The sequence below is a fragment of the Pipra filicauda genome, unplaced genomic scaffold, assembly GCF_003945595.2.
Source record: "Pipra filicauda isolate LSUMZ 115617 unplaced genomic scaffold, ASM394559v2 scaffold10_size6260569_pilon, whole genome shotgun sequence".
NCBI classification, from domain to species: Eukaryota; Metazoa; Chordata; class Aves; order Passeriformes; family Pipridae; genus Pipra; species Pipra filicauda.
Genome location: NW_024103541.1, coordinates 3,729,423 through 3,747,495, shown reverse-complemented (window position 1 = coordinate 3,747,495; position 18,073 = coordinate 3,729,423). Strand labels below are relative to the sequence as shown.

At 48.5% G+C, this 18,073-nt stretch overlaps 1 protein-coding gene across 1 annotated transcript in view; it reads right to left on the bottom strand.

The window, feature by feature from the left end:
* Positions 1-1,917: 1,917 nt before the first annotated feature.
* Positions 1,918-18,073, bottom strand: part of LOC113989228 (TGF-beta receptor type-2-like) — a 31,653-nt gene continuing 15,497 nt past the window's right edge. The window contains exons 2-7 of the mRNA XM_027723574.2: positions 14,258-14,408; positions 11,679-11,881; positions 7,830-8,638; positions 7,575-7,716; positions 6,262-6,389; positions 1,918-2,430 (exon numbers count right to left, since the gene is read on the bottom strand). Of these exons, the coding sequence (XP_027579375.1) occupies positions 2,218-2,430; positions 6,262-6,389; positions 7,575-7,716; positions 7,830-8,638; positions 11,679-11,881; positions 14,258-14,408 (1,646 nt within the window). The 3' untranslated portion in view covers positions 1,918-2,217. The remainder of the gene's footprint in view (positions 2,431-6,261; positions 6,390-7,574; positions 7,717-7,829; positions 8,639-11,678; positions 11,882-14,257; positions 14,409-18,073) is intronic.

Sequence of the window (18,073 nt, the reverse complement as noted above, 5' to 3'; positions counted from 1 at the left end):
ATCTCAGTGGTTTTAGGCTCCCTGAATTGTAAACAGCTCTTGGAGCTTAAGTAAGTGGCTTTCTTCAGAGGTGCTGTGCAGCCTGCTGCTCATGGAAAACAGAGTGTGACAAGTCACTCCTATTTAATGCAGGCATTCAGGCATGTGATCCTGATGGATTTGTGTTTTATGAAAAAAAATGCAATATGCAAATTAGGTTGTTCAAGGTTTTAGGCAAAAGGTAGGAGAAAGATTGAGTTTTCAGCATATTTACAGTGTAAACTATCAAGCCTAGGATGAAGTCTGTCTCCCCAGGAAAATCTGGATTTCAGCCATCAGAATCAGATGCAGCTTTCAAGTGTCTGGTTTGCACAGGCTGGTCCCTCTGTCCCTGTCATCTGTGGGAAAAACAGGTCAGAGTGCCTTTTAAAGCCTCTTGAGCCGAACTTGGAAGACCAAGTAAACATATTTATCAGTGTATCCAAACAACTTGGTACGAAAACTCTGCATGAAATATTATGAGAAGGAAAGATTGGACAGCCTGAGGGGAGTTTGGTGTGTTCCTGTGGTTTTTATATTCATGACAGAAAAGCTGCCCCATAGGCTAGAGCAGTGGTTAAATGTATTAAGAAAATGAGACTGAAGTCAGGTGGGTGGAAAAAGTGTATTTGTGGGGAACTGGGGATGATGTGATTCAAGAGAAAAGGGTTAACTTGAAAAATTGTAAAATGACAGGAGGTAGCAGCCAGGTGAAGATTAGTGAGAATGACAGGTGTGGTCACAGTTGCAGGTGGAGTTTTATATGTGGTAGCTAAGCAAATTTTTTGTTATTTAAATTTCATGTAACCTAGTTCATTCCCCTTCTGTCCTTTGAAGGATTTAGGGACAATTTGGTTCTAGGCTTTTAATTTAGGAGCTGTGGAAACAGTCCAAAGAGGTGGAAACAATAGCTAGAGAAGAAAACCTTTTTGTATGGGTTGGTGCTGTCACAGCATTTTAGTAAACCAAACCAGCCCTGCAGATCTGCTTCCCTGCTCCACACTGGGGAGCCTCGGCTGTAGAAAGCTCGTGGCTGCTGTACAGTTTGCTCCTTTCCCCTCTTTCAGGGCTGATCCATGCAGCTGCGTGGTGGCAAGCCAGGAATTCCTCTCCAGTGCTATCCTGAAAGATACACCTCTGTGTAGGTGTCAGGTATGGGCGTGCAGGGCTTAGGATCGCTTACGGTTTCTATTCCCTTTTGCTCCCAAGGGTGGAGGAATTTGCACAGTGCCAGGGTTCAGAGCAAGTTATTACTTACCTTTCCTTAATTGCTTTCCAGAATAGAGGCAGCCTGGCTTGGTGTGGTGATTATGGGAATAAAGGTCTGAGTTCTGTCTTACTGAGTTTCCTCGGGGGGGGGGGGGGGGGTAAACTCAGCAGAGGGGTGCGAGAGTTGCAAGAAGAATTAGCCAACACTTTTGTGTTGACACTGTTACTGTAGCACAGATCTGGCTAGAGGAGGCTGGAAACTGGTCTGATGGGGGAAGGAGTTGTCTAGATACCCTGCATGGGGAGATTTTAGTGTGAAGCAGCGGTGTCTACACTGGTGACTCACATTTCTATCAAAGAAACTTCACCTGAACTATCAAGGACACTCAGGAATTCACCAGTGAGAAAAGGTGTGTTGGAGTTGCAGCGTATCAGGCTTTTGCAGAGTGGATTATTTTGCACAATATTAAGGACTCTGATCAATGAATAATTTTCTTGTGTGCCAGTGTTTCTTCCATTGAGGGTATATTACATTTCAAGATTTTTTTTTGCTGCTACAACAGGGGTTTTGTGTGTGTGTAGGCCATTAAAAAAGGAAAATTGTCTTGTTGTCTGCAGATTAAGCAGTTGGAAAAGAAACTCACGAGGGCAGTATACAAGGACTTAAAAAAGATAGACATGGAATTCAGGTGCTTATTAATAAAAGATTAAACATTATTATTTTAAAAAATAATAAAAAGAATGCTTTGGCATCATTATACATTTAAAGTAAGTACAAAATCAGTTCATATATAATGTTGCACTGTAACCAAAGTATTGATTCCACAGGTCACTGTATCTGTGGGAGGAAACAGATCTTATAAATAAGTTATGTACTAGATCTTAGTTCCATTTTGAAAAACACAGTGAGGTGATTCTTTTTCCCCTCATGGGCTAAGTGCTTCTCCCTCATCCTCTTGTTCCTCGTTATGAGGGTTTTTGCCTGCTGTGTCACTGCGTATTCGTGCTCCCATCGCTGTCCTGGTGCTCCCGACCTGGAGAAGCTGTTTTGCTGGCCTCGTTGTCGGTGTTGTTGTTGAGGATGTCGTCGCAGTCCATCTGTGCCATCAGGTTGAAGCGCTCGGCCACGCAGTGGGCAGTGAGCCGAGCCTCGGGGTCGTGGTCCCAGCACTCCGTGATGGTGTCGCACAGAAAGCGCATCCCCTGTGGGCAGAAGGGCTCAGATTACGATCTGAAGGCAGGAGGAAGAGGAGCTGATCTAACAGTGTTTTATTGCGACTTCTGACAGCCTCCTGCATAAAGGCTGGTTTTGGCCAAAAGGAAACAGCCTTGGTAAGTTGTGGCAAGTGCTGGTGCTTCCACCATTACTGGCACTGCCTGTGTTAGAGCAGCAGCCTCAGCTCACCCAGGATCTGCTCCCTAGCACTTCCCAAGCTCCCTGGAAATCCTTGCTGGAAGTTGGCTTGTGTTGGCTGTGGGACTTAAATAAGGGCTGGAAGGAAACAGGCCCTCCATCTCCTGTCTCAGCCTTGCCCATTCAGAGCATCCTAAAATCAGGAGGGACAGAGGAGGTGCAAATGGTGACCTGCAGGATGGTGGGTAAGCCCAGGCCTCTAGGTTCCAGCCTGTGCCCTGGCTGTTACACCTGGAGGGAGGGTATGGGTGGGGTGAGTTTGGAATTAAATTTCCTAAATCTGACTTCTTGTTTTAGTGGCATTCTGAAAGGGTGCGCCGTGCCAAATACTCATTGCGTTAGGCAGCTGAACCTTGTTCTCTCATCACAAAATAGTGTTTGGCTTGAGGTGTGGTTGGGTGCTTCCCAGTGTGCTGCAGAACACATGTAGTTCCTCTCAGTTACAATGCTTATGTCTCCCAGAAATATATTTTTTTTGGTCCAATTGTGTAGTGCTCTGAAAAGAGTCAATATTTTGGGCTTAGAAACAAAATAAATGGTAGTATTGAGCTGGTATTTTTCCCACTCTCAAGTTAGTAACACAGCTAGCACCAGAAGCTGTGTTGAACCTTCCTTTGCCCATGTAATTCCTATCATGTGCTATTGCTTTTGGCATCATTGTCAACTAAGGTTGGAACACAGTGGAAAAATCATTATTCTAAATAAAGCTTCATGTTTTTCAGTGGGTTTTGTGTATTTCTTGATTTGCAATTGAGAGAACCCTGAGGTCGTCATGTGGACCCCGACAGAAGGAAAATGCAAGTCCTACAGACGTGTAGGGTCAGTGTCATCTGTGCTTCTGGACCTTTCTGCTGAGGTCCATTGTCTTCCATAATGGACACAGATTGGAGAGAATGGGATTGTGCAGTAAAACTGACAGATGGTGTGTTTCAGTACCTCTGACGTCACTCGTTTATTAGCTTAGTTGAAAGGATTTGAGGATAATTGATTACATGCAAAAATGAGCTAGCTTAGGCGAAGCTTTTAAAGTAAGCCTGTTCTCAAACAGAGCTTTGCAATGTCAAATGGTTTAGTCATTAGATTTTCTGTGGTTATTTTACCCTGAAATCAAGACAGTTATTTGTAGTTTGCCTTGTCAGTCGTGATGATACTCTTTTGAATGGTACAACTGGAGCATCTTGTTTCACTTACAAATGGACTTAGTTTGGCTTTTATATTTGATGTCTGTTTTTCCAAGATTCCAAAGGTTGCTGAGTTGTACAAGTGATTTTTAGTGGCAATATTGACTTAAGCTTCCATTGCTCCTTCCTGTCCTGCACCAGCCCTCCAGTTGTGGCCAGTACATCCGTCTTTTCAGCTGCTTCGTGAACCAGATCCAGGAATTCACCTGGCCTAAATAACTTTTTTTCTTTTTTTTTTTTCTTTCTTTCTTTTTTTTTTAATGTGTTGGGGTGTGAAACAAGGTAGAAGCATGGGCGTGAGGCATTAGTGAGTTATCTGGGAAACTTTGGGATAAATCTCTTCAGCTGTCTTTGTTGTGCAGACTTGCAAACAGTTGCCCTGGAGCTGCTGCTGGGTGACTCAGCCCCGTCAGGGAAGTTAATGCTGACTCTTGCTAAAAATCCAACCATGGCCAGACACATAGGTCCTCGCTTGACTGAGAGCAATCCTGATGCTCTCAGGAGTACCATGGAAGTACCATCTGGAGCTCTGCAGCAAACTTATTTTCATTGTTAGGAACATCTGAAGGTGCTGCCCATTCAGGTGAGTGACTTGTCACAGTTTCTTGGTGTCACCCAATGCCTTCTCCCACAGGAAGCCAGCGCTGACCCCAGGAGTGGCACAAACCGGTGGCTTTCTGCAGCTTCCCAGCAGATGGTGCTGCCCAGTTCCTCATCCTGGGGAGAACGGCTGCAAAATGCCCGGAAAATGCTGTAAAGCCAGGCTTGAAAGGAGATGTTTATTAGATTAGCCAAGATTAGTCAGGGGCAAACTTTCAGGAACACAACATAGCTTTTCTGTTCCTCTTCCCCAGTGACCATCAGCTGATCTAATAAAAGTTCCCTCCTTAAAAGCCTTGCTCTGTGTGCTGAACCAACCCAACTACAGCAATGTTGTTTCTGGGAGGTGACTGCAGTCAGCCTCCCCTCAGCCCAGGGAACAGCACAGTTATGGTCAGGCTCTATCAGAGTGTGATTTTTCACAACCCAAGCCTCTGTATATTTTTTCTGTGGTTTCAAAGTTTATCAGAGACCCTAGGAGGTGAATGTCTGAGATGAATACTCAAAGGCTTCAAATATGTGGCAGTGCTGATTTGAAGTTCCTGTATTTGCCTTCATTGGGAAAGAGGCTGGGTGAACTTCTGACATGGACTGGCTGGCTGATAAACTCCCTGGGGGTGCAGTAGAAACCATGGATTCATTTGATGCTGTTTGCAGCTTTGGTCAGTCAGGTCAGTTGTGAGTCTTTGGACAAACATGGTTTTGAGAGGAGACACTGTAGGGAACACGTGGCCTCCTGAGGTCAAGAAACTGTATCTTTCCTTTTGAAAAGTCTGCCTCTGAGTGCCACCCGGGCAGAGTAAAGGCAGTGGCAGTGTGTTTTATGGGTGGACATTGCAAAATGATGCACTGAACACTGCAAGGCTCTGAAAGCCAGCAGGCTTGATGTTTCAGCTTGTTTGTCAGGTGAATGGGATTGTTGATCAGCAGATGGTGTTTTTCACAAGATGTTAATGTCATGGGCCAGTGTGCCTGTTACCCCTCATGTCCTTGGTGCGTGGAAGAAGGCACTGGCCCTGGGACAGAGGATCCTGTCAGGGCCAGGGAGGAATTGTGTTTCTGTAGCTGTTTGGTCTGGGTGTACTTGCGGATGGTTTTAACAGAGCACATCTCATCACAGCTGAAGTGATGGTGTTCTAGAGCACTGGGTTATGCTTTCTGTGCTGACACACTTTGCTTTCAGACCCTCTGAAGGCTGGTCAAAGACTTCCCTTGGCAAAACCTGAGCCTAGCAGGGTCCCTGCTCTCAGCTTAATGTGTGTTCCCTGGGTGTTTCACACGTAGGAGATTCTTCCTGGTTTGCTTTCCTTGTAGAAATGGAAATCTTTCTCTCATGTTAGAGGTGATTTTGAGCTTGAAACCTCCACAACCAAGCAGACAGAAGGCTGGATGCACTTCCTTTCCCCCCTGTACCTGCTGTGAATGGCTGTGTGCCAGGGACCGCATGTTTCGTGAGCTAGAGCCTTCTGGATAAGGTGTTTAGGGGAGAAGTGGGGTGGACTCAGATGAATTACTGTTTTGTGAGAAGAGCCTGCACTGAAGTGCTCCATTTTGCTGTTATCCTCAAGGTAACTGGAACCCATCTCCTGGCATTCAAAATGCTTCATAATCATGGCTATTGATCAACAAATTTTGCTGTACCTCTGGCTGGTGGCTTTTATACACCAGGGAAATGGGTCTAGTGGGGTTTGTGTGGGCCCAGCCAGCCACAATGGAGCTGAAAGTAGAGCCGAGGAGTTCTGCCCACTTTTCCTTTGATTATAACTTTAACAATTTTTCAGGCTGGTTTGGTCAAGTGGGACAACAGGGGTTGCTCTTTTCTTGTTGCTCCCAGCTTACCTGGTGCACCAGCCAGCTGCTTGGGATCTCAGGTCGGCCTCTGCCATGCAGCACAATGTCCCTCATGGTGTCCACACAGGGCTGCTCCTGGACTTTCGACCCAAAAGGCAGCTCATAGTTCTTTACCTCTGCAAGGAAGCAAAAGCAGCATTACAGGATGTTTTTAGTGCATTCCTTGCTTTGTTTTGGTATGGTCCACTGGATAAGAATACACTTGTTTTTTGCAATCTGCAAAAATAAACAGATCTGGAAAAAATTGAGAATTTGAACACAGAAACATAGTGCTGGGTTTTCACATAAAGGTTGTTTTCAGAGACCACACCGAGGAACCATCTGACCACCCCCTGAACCCAAGAGATGCACTACAAAGGACCTGGTTTGTCTTTAGGTGAGACATATTTTGAGCAGGTAAAAAGTGTTGTGCTGGTGAAAGATGGGAGGGGTGACTACAATACCAGCATTTAGATTCCTGCTGCAGGCATGGATTGGCTTAGAGGAGAAATGGCCCTTACAGAAAGCAACCCTGTGTTGTGGGAGGCCAAGGAGAAACTGCCTGTTGCAGAGGTGAGAGGCCACCCTGGTTTCTGCTAGCTCCTCCCTGGATATGAATGCAGGTGAGAGATGAGTGAGGAGGAATGGCTGGGATGCTGGCTTGGGAACAAAGGATGCACAGGCCATCTGAACCAGGCAAGGGCCCCCCACTATTGGGCATGGGGCATGCAGGGCAGCTGGGGCAGCTTTCTTGCCAACGATTGGAGATTCTTGCAGCTTGGTGGGTTTGTATTGCAAGTAGGTGGGATACGGAAGGAAGGGAATGAGTGGAGCAGGCAGAAGGCAGGTAGGGGCCAACACCAGGGCAGTTAATGAACTGTTTTGCTACACTCAATTTCAGTTGCCAGGATGCAGCTCTGGGAAGTGCCTGAGTCTAGGGTTTGTGGGTCCCCATTGCAACCTAAACTTTCTAGTGTTGTCTGAAGAAAAAAATGGTTGAGGAGGTGGAGGCACATTTGGCTCTTCCTGCTTGGTTTGGTTTGCATCACTGGCACAGGCTTGGGTGTGACACAGTGTCTGGGTGGCTTTGAGCAGGGCCTGGAGCAGGTGACCCCTGGGAACCCGTCCCGCTCCTTGACCACTGAGCCACTCCCTTGAGCCACAGCACACAGAGCAGGCAGCCAGGTGGCAGGGATCTGCCACCAGCTATCGGCACCCCTGCAGGGACCTGAGCCACGCCAAATCAGGTCCTGTGCCATCAGTGGGGATGTGGGAGTAAGGAAGCAAAAAGGCGCATGGCAACCACAGTGCAATGCTCCTACCTCCTACCACTTCACATCTGGAGGCCATTTCCCACAAAACAAGGGCCATAGAGTAGACATCCATCTGCTTGAAAGACTCCAGGTCTTCCAGGTTCACCCTGGACTCCAGGACCTCTGGGGCCATGTACCTGGCAGTGCCTACCTGCCCACAAAGAAGAGAGAGACATTAGCAGGGTGGGCGAGGACCGTGGCCACATGACAACCAGGGGTGGCTTGCAAAGGGTCCTCCAGAGAGGGTTTGTGGGCCATACTTGCCTGCCCGCTGTTGGCAAAGTCGTCCACTGTGAGGGAAGGGTCGAGGCGTATGGCGATGCCGAAGTCGCAGAGCACACACTCCTGCTCGTTCTTCACCAGGACATTTGTGCTCTTGATGTCCCGGTGGGCGATGGGGATCTTTGGCCGGCCACAGACGGTGTAGTCGCTGTGAAGGTGGGCCACCCCGCTCACCAGGGAGCCCGCCATCTTCTGCAGGTCCATCCAGCTCAGGACGTGGCGGGACAGGTAGTCCTTGAGGTTGCCCCGGCTGTGGTAGGCGGTGATGAGCCAGTACTCCCGGCGGGGCCCTGTGCCCCGGTCCTCGGCAGTGAGGAACTGCAGGACGCTGTCGTGCTTGAGGCTGGTGTCGGTGAAGATCTGGCTCTCATTCTTCCAGGAGGAGTACTCCTCGCAGGGGAAGATCTTCACGGCCACCGTCTCGTACTGCCCCGAGCGGCTGTGGCTCAGCTTGGCCCTCCACACCTCCGCGAACTGCCCTTTGCCCACCATCTCGTCCAGCTCGATGGGGAGCAGCTCCGTGGGGCGGCTGCTGGTGCAGCTGGGGCTGGCGCCGGCCGGGCTCTCATCCATCAGCACGGACAACTTCTCCTCCCGCTCCGTCGCCCTCCCTGGCTCCGGCAGCGCCGGGGGCTGTCCCGGTTTCCCACCCCACGCCTTGGCTCTCTTGCGCCGCTTCTGCGTGCGGCAGAGGTAAAATATCACCGTGATCATCACCGCCACCAGCAGCGGGGGCAGGAGGCTGATGGCAGCCACCGGGATCACCTCTTTGCTCTGCAGCATGGAGTAGCCTGGGGGGAGGAAAGCAAAGGCGAGGTGCTGCTGCTGCCGCGGGTCTGCAACAGCTCGTTTTCATCACGCAGAGGAGGAAAATATGCGAAGCTGTTAATGAAGCGCAGCCCTTTGCGGGGCCGCACAAACCCATCTCAGCACAGAACCCAGATGTAGGCAGTTAGTGAGGGGAATGCTTAGTTTTGGTCTCAAATTTAGCTCAATTTATCAACAGAGGGTCCGGGATGCAGGCCAGCATCGCTTGGGTTGGGCAGTGCAGCACATGAGATCCTGCTGCTGCCACCTAAGTGGCTCTGCTGCCTTTTGGAGGTCCCAGGCACCACTTGCACTCACGGCATGGGGAGCTGGGGTGGAAATAACAGTGATAAATCCAAGGCAAGCCTCGAACAGCAAATCTCTGAGGGGGTTTGGGGCTGGAGCTTTGCTGGACCTCTGTGACACACGGAGAGCCAGAAGGGATGCTGGGGGTGGGCAGGACCACCCGGCCCAGGACAGCACTGTGATGCTTTGCATGATAATTAGAGTAAAGGAGCATCTCTTCAATGCTGTCTGCCAGTGTTGGCATCTCCTTCCTCACTCTGTCACAACCCTAACCCCATCATCTGCCAGGGCATGGCTGCTTTTGTTTTATTTCTTTTAAAACCCTTTCACGGGGTGGTGGGGGTGACATGCACACAAAGCCATAACCCTCACACAACATATAATTGTCTGATCCTTTGATGTTCACAATTCCTGGAATAAGCATGCTGACTTCAGTAGAGATATTCAAGTAAAATCTTACTCAGAGGTTTTTCTGCCAAGTATAATAACCCAGGGGAAGAGGGATAAGAATCATTCCATAAGCAAAACTCTCGCTGCTTGACCTCAGTGTGTGCAGATCATAATTCAGGTTCTGGAAAAACAGAGCGTTTAGCTATTTTCCTTGGCAAATTTCAAAAAATTGTGCTGCAGCTAATTTCTGCAAGGCTGTGAAAGCGTTTCTAAAATAGGCATCAGGTTTAAACCACAAGATCAACCTAAACTGATATAAATCAATAACTAACTCGGGAATATGTTTATTTTGGAAAGCATTAGGCCTGGATATCACCTACTGCTTTAATGGATTTACCCGATGCTTCAGATCCCATCTTTGAAACTCTGAAGAAAGAGTTTAAGGGAGCTGCATGCACGAGTCCTGAAAAGGGGACGTTAACACAACTTCAGGAAATTCCTTCATGAGGATGCCCCATCCTGATGGAAGTCTTTTGATACACAGGGGTTGCAGCAGGGCTTAGACCTCTTCTGCAGCAAGCAAATGTAGCTGCTCTGGCAATAACCACAGGTCTGTAAACTCACACCTTGTTGAGCATCTCTCCCGGGGTCTTTTCATCTCTGCTGAGGGGAGATGGAGCTCCAGGGCCAGGCTCAGCTGGAGCAGAGGTGGAAAGGACTTTGCATGCTCCATCCTGCCCAGCACCCCCCCAGGGTGTCCGCTGGGCTCCTGCATGTGCAGCTTTAGAAAATGGTGCCTCTGTGTATTCATTAGGGTGGTCTCTGAGGCCTGATGGAGTCCCCTGCAGCCTCAGTGTGAGGGCAGTGCCACCCAGCAGCCCAGGCCTGAAAGCAGGGCTTAAGGAATCGAGAAATAGAGAAAAACCTGCCTGCTTCAGCCGCCCAAAAAGTGCTTGTCTCTATTAGATATTTCTCTGCTCAGGTGTTGTCTATACCATTGAATATGATCAGAAGTTAATATTTAAAATGCAAATGATTCCTTAAAGCAGAAGAAAAGGATGTAAAGAATGGGGTCTGTGAGGCTGGGGCTTGCAGAGCTGGCCCCATGACCCAAAACAAAGAGGAGAGAATTGTTTAAGACCTGCACTGCTCCCTCTACGACTTTCAGCACTTTTTTATGCTAGCTGGCAGGAGAAGGCTGGTTATGGAGCCTTTGCTGGGGGTGGCATTTCCAATGAGCCAGTTGTCATTTTGTGTGAAATTACATATCCTAGCTTTGGGATTTGACTATCTCTCCCTAGAAGTGTGTGTACCTGTTATGTTTGGCTGGGGAAGCAGCAAAGAACTGCCAAATTTAGCATCATTTGCCTCCATTGAAAGTGGCTTGTTTGTTCAGAGAATTTGCATTTTATGTGATGTTTTTCTTTTTTCCTTGTGTTGCAGGAAAGCTATGCTGCTGGCTTGCAGGTTCTGCTGAGGCTCATTTTCAGCATCTCCTTGTTCTGTGATAATGGAAAATTGGAGGAGTTTCACTTTGCTTTTGTTACAGGTCAGATTCTTGATGGACACTTGGATAAACCTGGTTCATTTGGACTTAGGGAGGTTTGGACAAGCCCCCAAAGGCTCAGGATCTGGTTGGAAGCGTTTCCAAAGTATATGACCCTCCTGAGGTACAGAAATGGGCTGCCTCTTAGTTTTCCCTCCTGTGGATTTACAGCTCCTGTTGAATCTCCAGCCATCTGCAGAAGCATCCACAGGCGTGCCAAGCCACACTAACATGTGTATGCAGCTCCAGCTGTCTCTGCCCAAGAGAAACTCCGCTGCAGGGATCCCCAGGAGAGCAGCAGGGGAGGCACCACCATGTGCCAAGCCCTGTGCCCCAGCACCTCCACCTTTTGGGGTTGCAGCCATGGTGGATGCCAGCAGTTCCCGTGGGTGTGTTCTGGGGCAAGATGTGCTCCAACATGATTTATTTAAAGCTTTCAGAGCATTGACTCACACTGGGTTACATCAGCCCTTGGGTTCCCCAGTTGATTCACCCTGTGCTGAAGGGCACAGCCCACCGAGAGATACAGTGGATTTTCCATCACCTAATGTTTCCAGACAAAGGCTGGAGGTATTGCATGGAAGGATGCTTTGGCTACAGGCAAAAAGCTAGGCTCAGTAATGGGGTACAGATTTTAACTGGCTTTTATACAGGGAGCTCAAAGAAGGTGCTGAAAGAGCCCCTTCTGCCATTGCATCTCCCACTCTGCTGGAAATACAAGTGATTCCTCATTGGCACTGGGTGCTGCTCCCCCCGTAAATATCACGAACGAAAGCACTCACCGTTGGTGTGGTTTTCAAAGATGAGTTTGTCGTTGCACTCCTGCTCATCCACGCAGCCGCAGATGTACATGACCCCGTCCTCGCTGGGCTGGGGGGCCATGATGCAGCGAGAGGTGTTGTAGTTGGGGACCATGAGGTTCTCGATGGGGCGGTGGGGGTTGTGGCAGAGTGTGCTGATCCTGATGCTCTCATTGTCCTGTCTCCTGCATGTTACAAATGAACCGACACAGCATTAGTCTGGCAGCTCAGCCTTTGTGTCACCTGCCTGTCACCTTAAACCTGGTTCTGAGATAATTTGTTTTAAGCTGCATAGGGAATGACTTGTTTGCAGCAGCTCTGGTGTAATTCTAATTACACATGCTTTTGGACGGCTTGTGCTAAAACCATTTGTCTCTTTGCTGAAAAGAGAAACGTTTGGCACACACAAATAGTAGGATGAGAGCCAGAGACTCTGATTGTTTCCAGTAGATAATTCACCAGTTCATAATTGCATCTTGGATCAGGTAGGGCCAATGCTAAGGATGAGTGCCCTGTGCATTTTCTGGGGCAAAACTCCCCTTTTACTAACACCAGCTGCTAGACCAGCAGGTTTTGGGGCTGTACGGTCCTAAGGAAACTCACCAAAATGACGGTCCCACAGGACCATCATACATGACTTTGTACGTCACCTCTGCCGCAACACAAGTCACAACACCTGTGCCTCAGCAGAGGCTGGGGGTCTCTGCTGCCCAAATTTCCCCTGTGCAGTGGAGAGGTGTAGGCTGGTGTTAGTAAAAGGGGAATTGTGCCACAGATAATACACAGGACATCCTCTTCCATTGGAGCCTTCCCCAGAGGAGGCAGAGTAACACAGCACTTTTCATGTTTCCAAGGCAGTGATGGGGAATGACTGGCCCTGCATGGGCTATGGGTGGCTGGAGAGCAGTGCAGCTACTCTTGGGGGAGTTCAAAGGAAATCACAACCATTAATTACTTTTTCAGGGACAGCTTCTGCTTTCTGACTTGCCCATGCAAAGTGAGAGGGTGAAGGTATGGAGAGGTTTCACAATGTCTCTGATGTCAGCTGGGAAGTCATATATAAAAGCCAGGGAAAGAACCTAAATTTGTCACTCTCTCCCTGATGAAGTCCACTGATTTCAGTGCTCTCCATGTTTTCTTGGAGCTACCAGGTAATTTGACAGAGAAACTTCCAGCTGAAGAGCCCTAGGAGGGTGCTCTTCCAGCTGAAGAGCCCTAGTCCTTCTCTATGGACTGCCAAGTTTGGGCACCTGGAGGATGTGAGCACATTGCTCAAGAGCATGGAGGCAAAGCTGCTGCTGTGACTGCAATCCCTACACAGGACAAGTTCAGATGATCCAAATATGCCTCTGCAAGTGAGCAAGGAGCAGCAAGGCTGGCTTGGAGGTGAGTCCTGTCTGCAGGGATCTTATTCAATGGGTGGACCTTAGAAAGGGATGGGAGACACTGGGAGGGGTAGGCAGGATATTTGTGACTCTGTAGCTGCCTCACTCCATCTGATATATGATGCAGGGTGCAGTTCCACCCAATGCAGTGGGGCTGCTTTCCCAGTGTGGGGATTCATGCTGCTTTTTCCTGTGGGCTGTCCATGGGAAAACCCATGGAGATGTTGGATTGCCTACCCAGGATTTAAGGTGGCTGCTCCATATGTGTAGGGGAATTTGAGGCAGGGGGTGGATTTTGTTGTTTGTTTGTTTGGGTTTCTTGTTGTGTTTTGCTTTTTTAAAAGTCCATAATGCAACAATTATCTTGAGGCAAACTCCTACTGAAAGCTGGCGTTCAGCATTCACGCTAATTAGCAGGTTGAGATAAAGCCTAGCGATAAGTGCTTGGCTGGCTTTCACTTTGGCAGCCAAATTAAAAGGGAAAGAAGAGGAAAATCACTCTGGGCAGACCCAAAATGGGTGTTTTTTTAGTTTTGCCCATGAGGACCAGAAAGCTGAGGGAGGCACTCTTCCGGGCCAAACCATGCAGTGCGTGCTCGGCCTGAAATGCAAGATTGCGTTTCCTTTCCAGGCACCTCCCACAGGAGCAGAAAAGGGTTTTTCCAGGGGATAGGAAGGAGGTGGGTTAAACCCAGTGTGTTAAACTCCAGTTTGGTGTCAGCTCAGATATCCACGTGCTGGATGGGGACAAACCTCAGCTGCACCCCTGCATGTGAACCAAAGTTTTACCAGCCTGATGCAGGAGGACATCATAGACTTGGAGGTCAGAGTTGCTGGTTTGCCCTTGGGTTCAGCTCATAAAGCTAAATTCAGAGGTTTACAGGGCTTCAGAGATCCCACAGCAAACTTGCCACTCTTTGTGTCGGGTACTTAAATGCTTAATTTATTTAGAAAATAAACTGGTACTAATTATAGGGCAGACCAAATAGTTTTTTTACAGTGAATTGTAACTTTAATTATAGTGGAGTCAAAGAAAGAGGAAGAGAAAGTCCTGAATTAGTTCAGTGGGCAATAATCCAAGCACAGAGGCACATGCATGTGCATTTCCATGAGCTCCCACCCAGCAAACTCCTTCTTCCCCCGCATCTCCCCTTGACAATGGGTGTTTCCTCTCACCATATGGCCACACAGATCTCGTAGGGGTCCTCACAGTAAGAGTTGAGGTTGCAGTTGCTGTAGCACACCTTCTCCTCGCAGGCAGGAGACGTGGAGTCGCACCACTTGCACAGGTTGGTCTTCAGGCTGCGGCGAGCGCTGGCACTGCAGGCTGCAGGGGCAGAGAGGGGGCAAAGGGTGAGTGGGGCCGTGCTGGCCCAGAGTGGGGCACTTTCAGTAATTCACACAAACAGTGGAGAAGGAGTCTGAACTGACCCTATTTCTCCATGCACTTTTTTTAAGCTTTCATTTTAGAATCATAGAATAGAATCAATCGGGTTGGAAAAGACCTCCAAGATCATCAAGTCCAACCCCTGACCCAACATCACTGTGGTTACTAGACCATGGCCCTAAGTGCCACATCCAGTCTTAAAACCTTAAAACCTCCAGGGACGGTGAATCCCCCACCCCCCTGGGCAGCCCATTCCAATGTCTGATTACTCTCTCCATGAAAAATGTCTTCCTAATATCCAATCTATTTTGGTTGGAGCAATTTTGCTCCACTGCTCAGTCAAATGTGTTCTGTATTACGCCAAAGCCTAGAGGAGATGGGGGGATGCTGTTGGTGCAGAGGCAGGTCCCACTGAACAGGAGCTTTGCAGAGCCTGGGAAGCCGCAGAGAGCCGCATTTTCCCTCTGCGTTTCCTGTACCCTTTATCATCAAGGGGAAATTTACTTCTTCCTCTACAACCTAGGCTCAGATTGGCATTTCCCCTCATCCTGAGCACATGCAGTGTTCAAAAAGGGACATCCCCGGCTCTCTGCATGCCTGAAGACTTCATTTATTCCCCTCCCAGCAGGAGGAGAGGTGCTGGGGAGGGAGGCATGGCCAGTCTGGGATAGCTCCCTTCTCCCCTGCTGTCTCCTCGTCCTCCCTCTGCCTGTTCAATGAGCCCAAGCTGGGAGGTGTGTTTGCCACCTGAGAAGCGTGTTTGCCACCCCGAGCATCTGTGTTTTTGCAAGAAATGACGGGCTGAGACTTTCCAAGCTCTGGGGCAACAGGAGCTGCTCCCTCCAGGGCTCCGTTGCCCGCTCTGCCCTATCCCAGCATCAGATGCTCTCCTGTCCCTAGAGCCATGGATCTGCTGCAGCAGTAGGAATAACTGCTGCCTGTGGGGAGCTGCTCTGCCTGTATCTCACAGGCATAACATTATCTCTATTTTTATAGAAAGGGCGCATGAACCATGCTTGGTTAAGGGATAAATCCCAGCTAAATTTAAACTTCCTGTTTTAAGGCTGCTAAATGTCCTTAAAAAAAAAAAAAGCCAAACAAGCCACTAAGTGACTTATGTAGAAATGTATATTTATACTTTTTTTACTTAAATATATACACTCCAAATTGTTCAGGTATGAACCTGAACTACAGCAGCTAATTTTTTGAAGGTTTGGGCCATCCATGGGGGCGTGTTTCTCTGGCTGCCATGTCCCCAGTGCACCCAGCACTGCTGGGTGCTCCCAGCCCCTATGGAAAAGCCAGTCATGGCTCACTGTACTGCAACAGCCATCACAGGGTTTTCCATCACCAGCTGTTAGTATGAAGAAGAAACAAATTGCAAAATCCCTGACTGTGGCTTGCAAAGCCTCAGCCCTTGCAAGCAGGGCCCTGTTGATCCAGGAACATACTCATGGGCACCTCCAGGTCTGTGAGCAACCTGCAGGACCTCCTGTCTCCTTGGCAGTCACATCTGTCACCTGCCTGTGGTCCACGGCCAAGCCTAAGGACCCTCTTTAATACTGTCTCAATAGTAAAAAGGGGTTTCTAACGACTCTTCTCCCCAAATCCAGAGCGCACAGCCTGCTCTGACAGCATCTCATGTGCCTGCTCTGCTTCCCTCAACGGCCCAGACCCCCCTCCCTGCGACCCTCATAAAGAGCTGCTGGAAGGCTCCCACACAGAAATAAACCATTTACAAGCTCCTGTGGCCTCGTACGTAGGGCCAAGGTTAATGGCAGAGGGGAAACCTGGCTGTAGCGGAAAAGCCTGTTACATCTAAAGGCTGGAAGGAGGAAATTTTGGTTTAAGTGACCCATGCCAGGCTTAAAGTGCAGCTCAGCAGGGTTTGTGTTGTGTCAGGTGGTAGGGGAGCTGAGAGCAGAGTGGGTGAAGATATTGCCCACAACCTCTTGTTCAGCACCCCCTATCCAGGGGGCTTCTCTGGCCCTGCTGAAGTGCCTTGTGATTTTGTGGGTGATCTCAACAGATCCGATGCCCTGCATCCATCCAAGGGTTAGCTACCAAAACCATGGCTTCGGCTGGGATTTGAAGCACTTGCAGCCAGCATGAACTGCCCTCAACTCCCCGCTTCACTCTGCCAGGGCAAAGTTTGCAGAATCCCAGGCAAAACTCCTCTGGAGGATGAGAGTTTTGGGGGTGGGATAGAAATCAAGCCCAAGCATTTGTGTGCAGCTCTCAACCTACAGCAGCAGCCACTACGCCCTACAAACTGTTGGTGTTTCTACATGGGAACAAGGAATTGAAGGTAAATTGGTTTCCCCCTCCCAAACCCAAGTCCTATCACAGCCAGGTCTATGCTCTACTGGTGCCGCTGCCTTAGTTCTTCTTTCACCCCTTCAGCTCAACCCATCCATGCCACGGCTCGTGCTGTGCTTGCAGCAGGCTTGTGCAGGACTGTGGGCTCAACACCATCACCCAGGGATAACTGGGGGCCCTGCAGAGGAGCAGCAAAAGGACAAATCCAGATTGTGGATGCTGCTGGTACAGGATGAGGTTTGTTATTTATGTATTTATACCTACCAGATACGTTATTTACTTATTTATGTCAAGGGTTTACTCGAGATCTCAGAGCAAAATGCCAATGTTGTACTGCTGTGTCTGGTGGCGATCTTGACTTGGCAGTTGCCTGCGCTGTGCAGCAGAGAAGCCAGGGCAGATGAAAGAGTTAAATATGGAAACGAGATCCAGAAATATAGTGGTAACCGGACAAAATTCTTTGGAGACAAATTGTTCTAAACTAGCTCAGGCTGTGATTCTGTTATCTGCTCTGCAAGAAAGGTCAGAGCAGGAATATCTCTTTTTTTCTTGCCCCCCCCTTCATTCTTCTCCTAGGAAGTTAAAAGAAGAGCACAAAGCCCACTACAAGCTTCTTCAGGACTTTGTGTCCTTGAACCATTAGCTCGTAGGTACAATTTAACTGCCACATCACTCATCTTGGCCCTGATTAGACCCAGATGAACACTTTCAATATTAATAGTCAGATGATTTAATAAAGCTGCACGAGCAGTAAAAGTAACAATACACTTCCATAAACGGGTTCCAGATGTTGCCAAGGCAAATGCTAAACATCAAAATACAAACTTCAAGAAAAAAAAAGCTAAAAAAAAAAAAATCTGGATAAGCAAAACTTGGAACAAACTATAAACTAATTAAATGTGGGTTGAGTTTTCCAAAAATAAATTGAAGCCATAAGGATGTGATGTGAGCCAATAAATAGTACAGTTAGTCAAAGTTACTGTGGAACAACAGTTGGAAAGATGGTTTGAAGTCACCGATAGGTGGGCTCACAGCGAGCTTGGCTTACCATCAATAGGAAGGCTTGTTCTCCTGTGCATGACAGCAGGATCAAATCTTCTGGTATCTATAACTGGGACCCCAGAGAGGTTACTGAGAGCATATGAGATGATTTTCAAGTCAAGAAATAAAGAAAAAATGACGCCAGAAGTGCCTGTGTCTCTCTTGCAAGAGCAGTGGGGGTGATACCACCACCCAAGGACACCAGGATATTTTTTCATGCGTGTCGGGGAAGCTCTCCCGCCTCT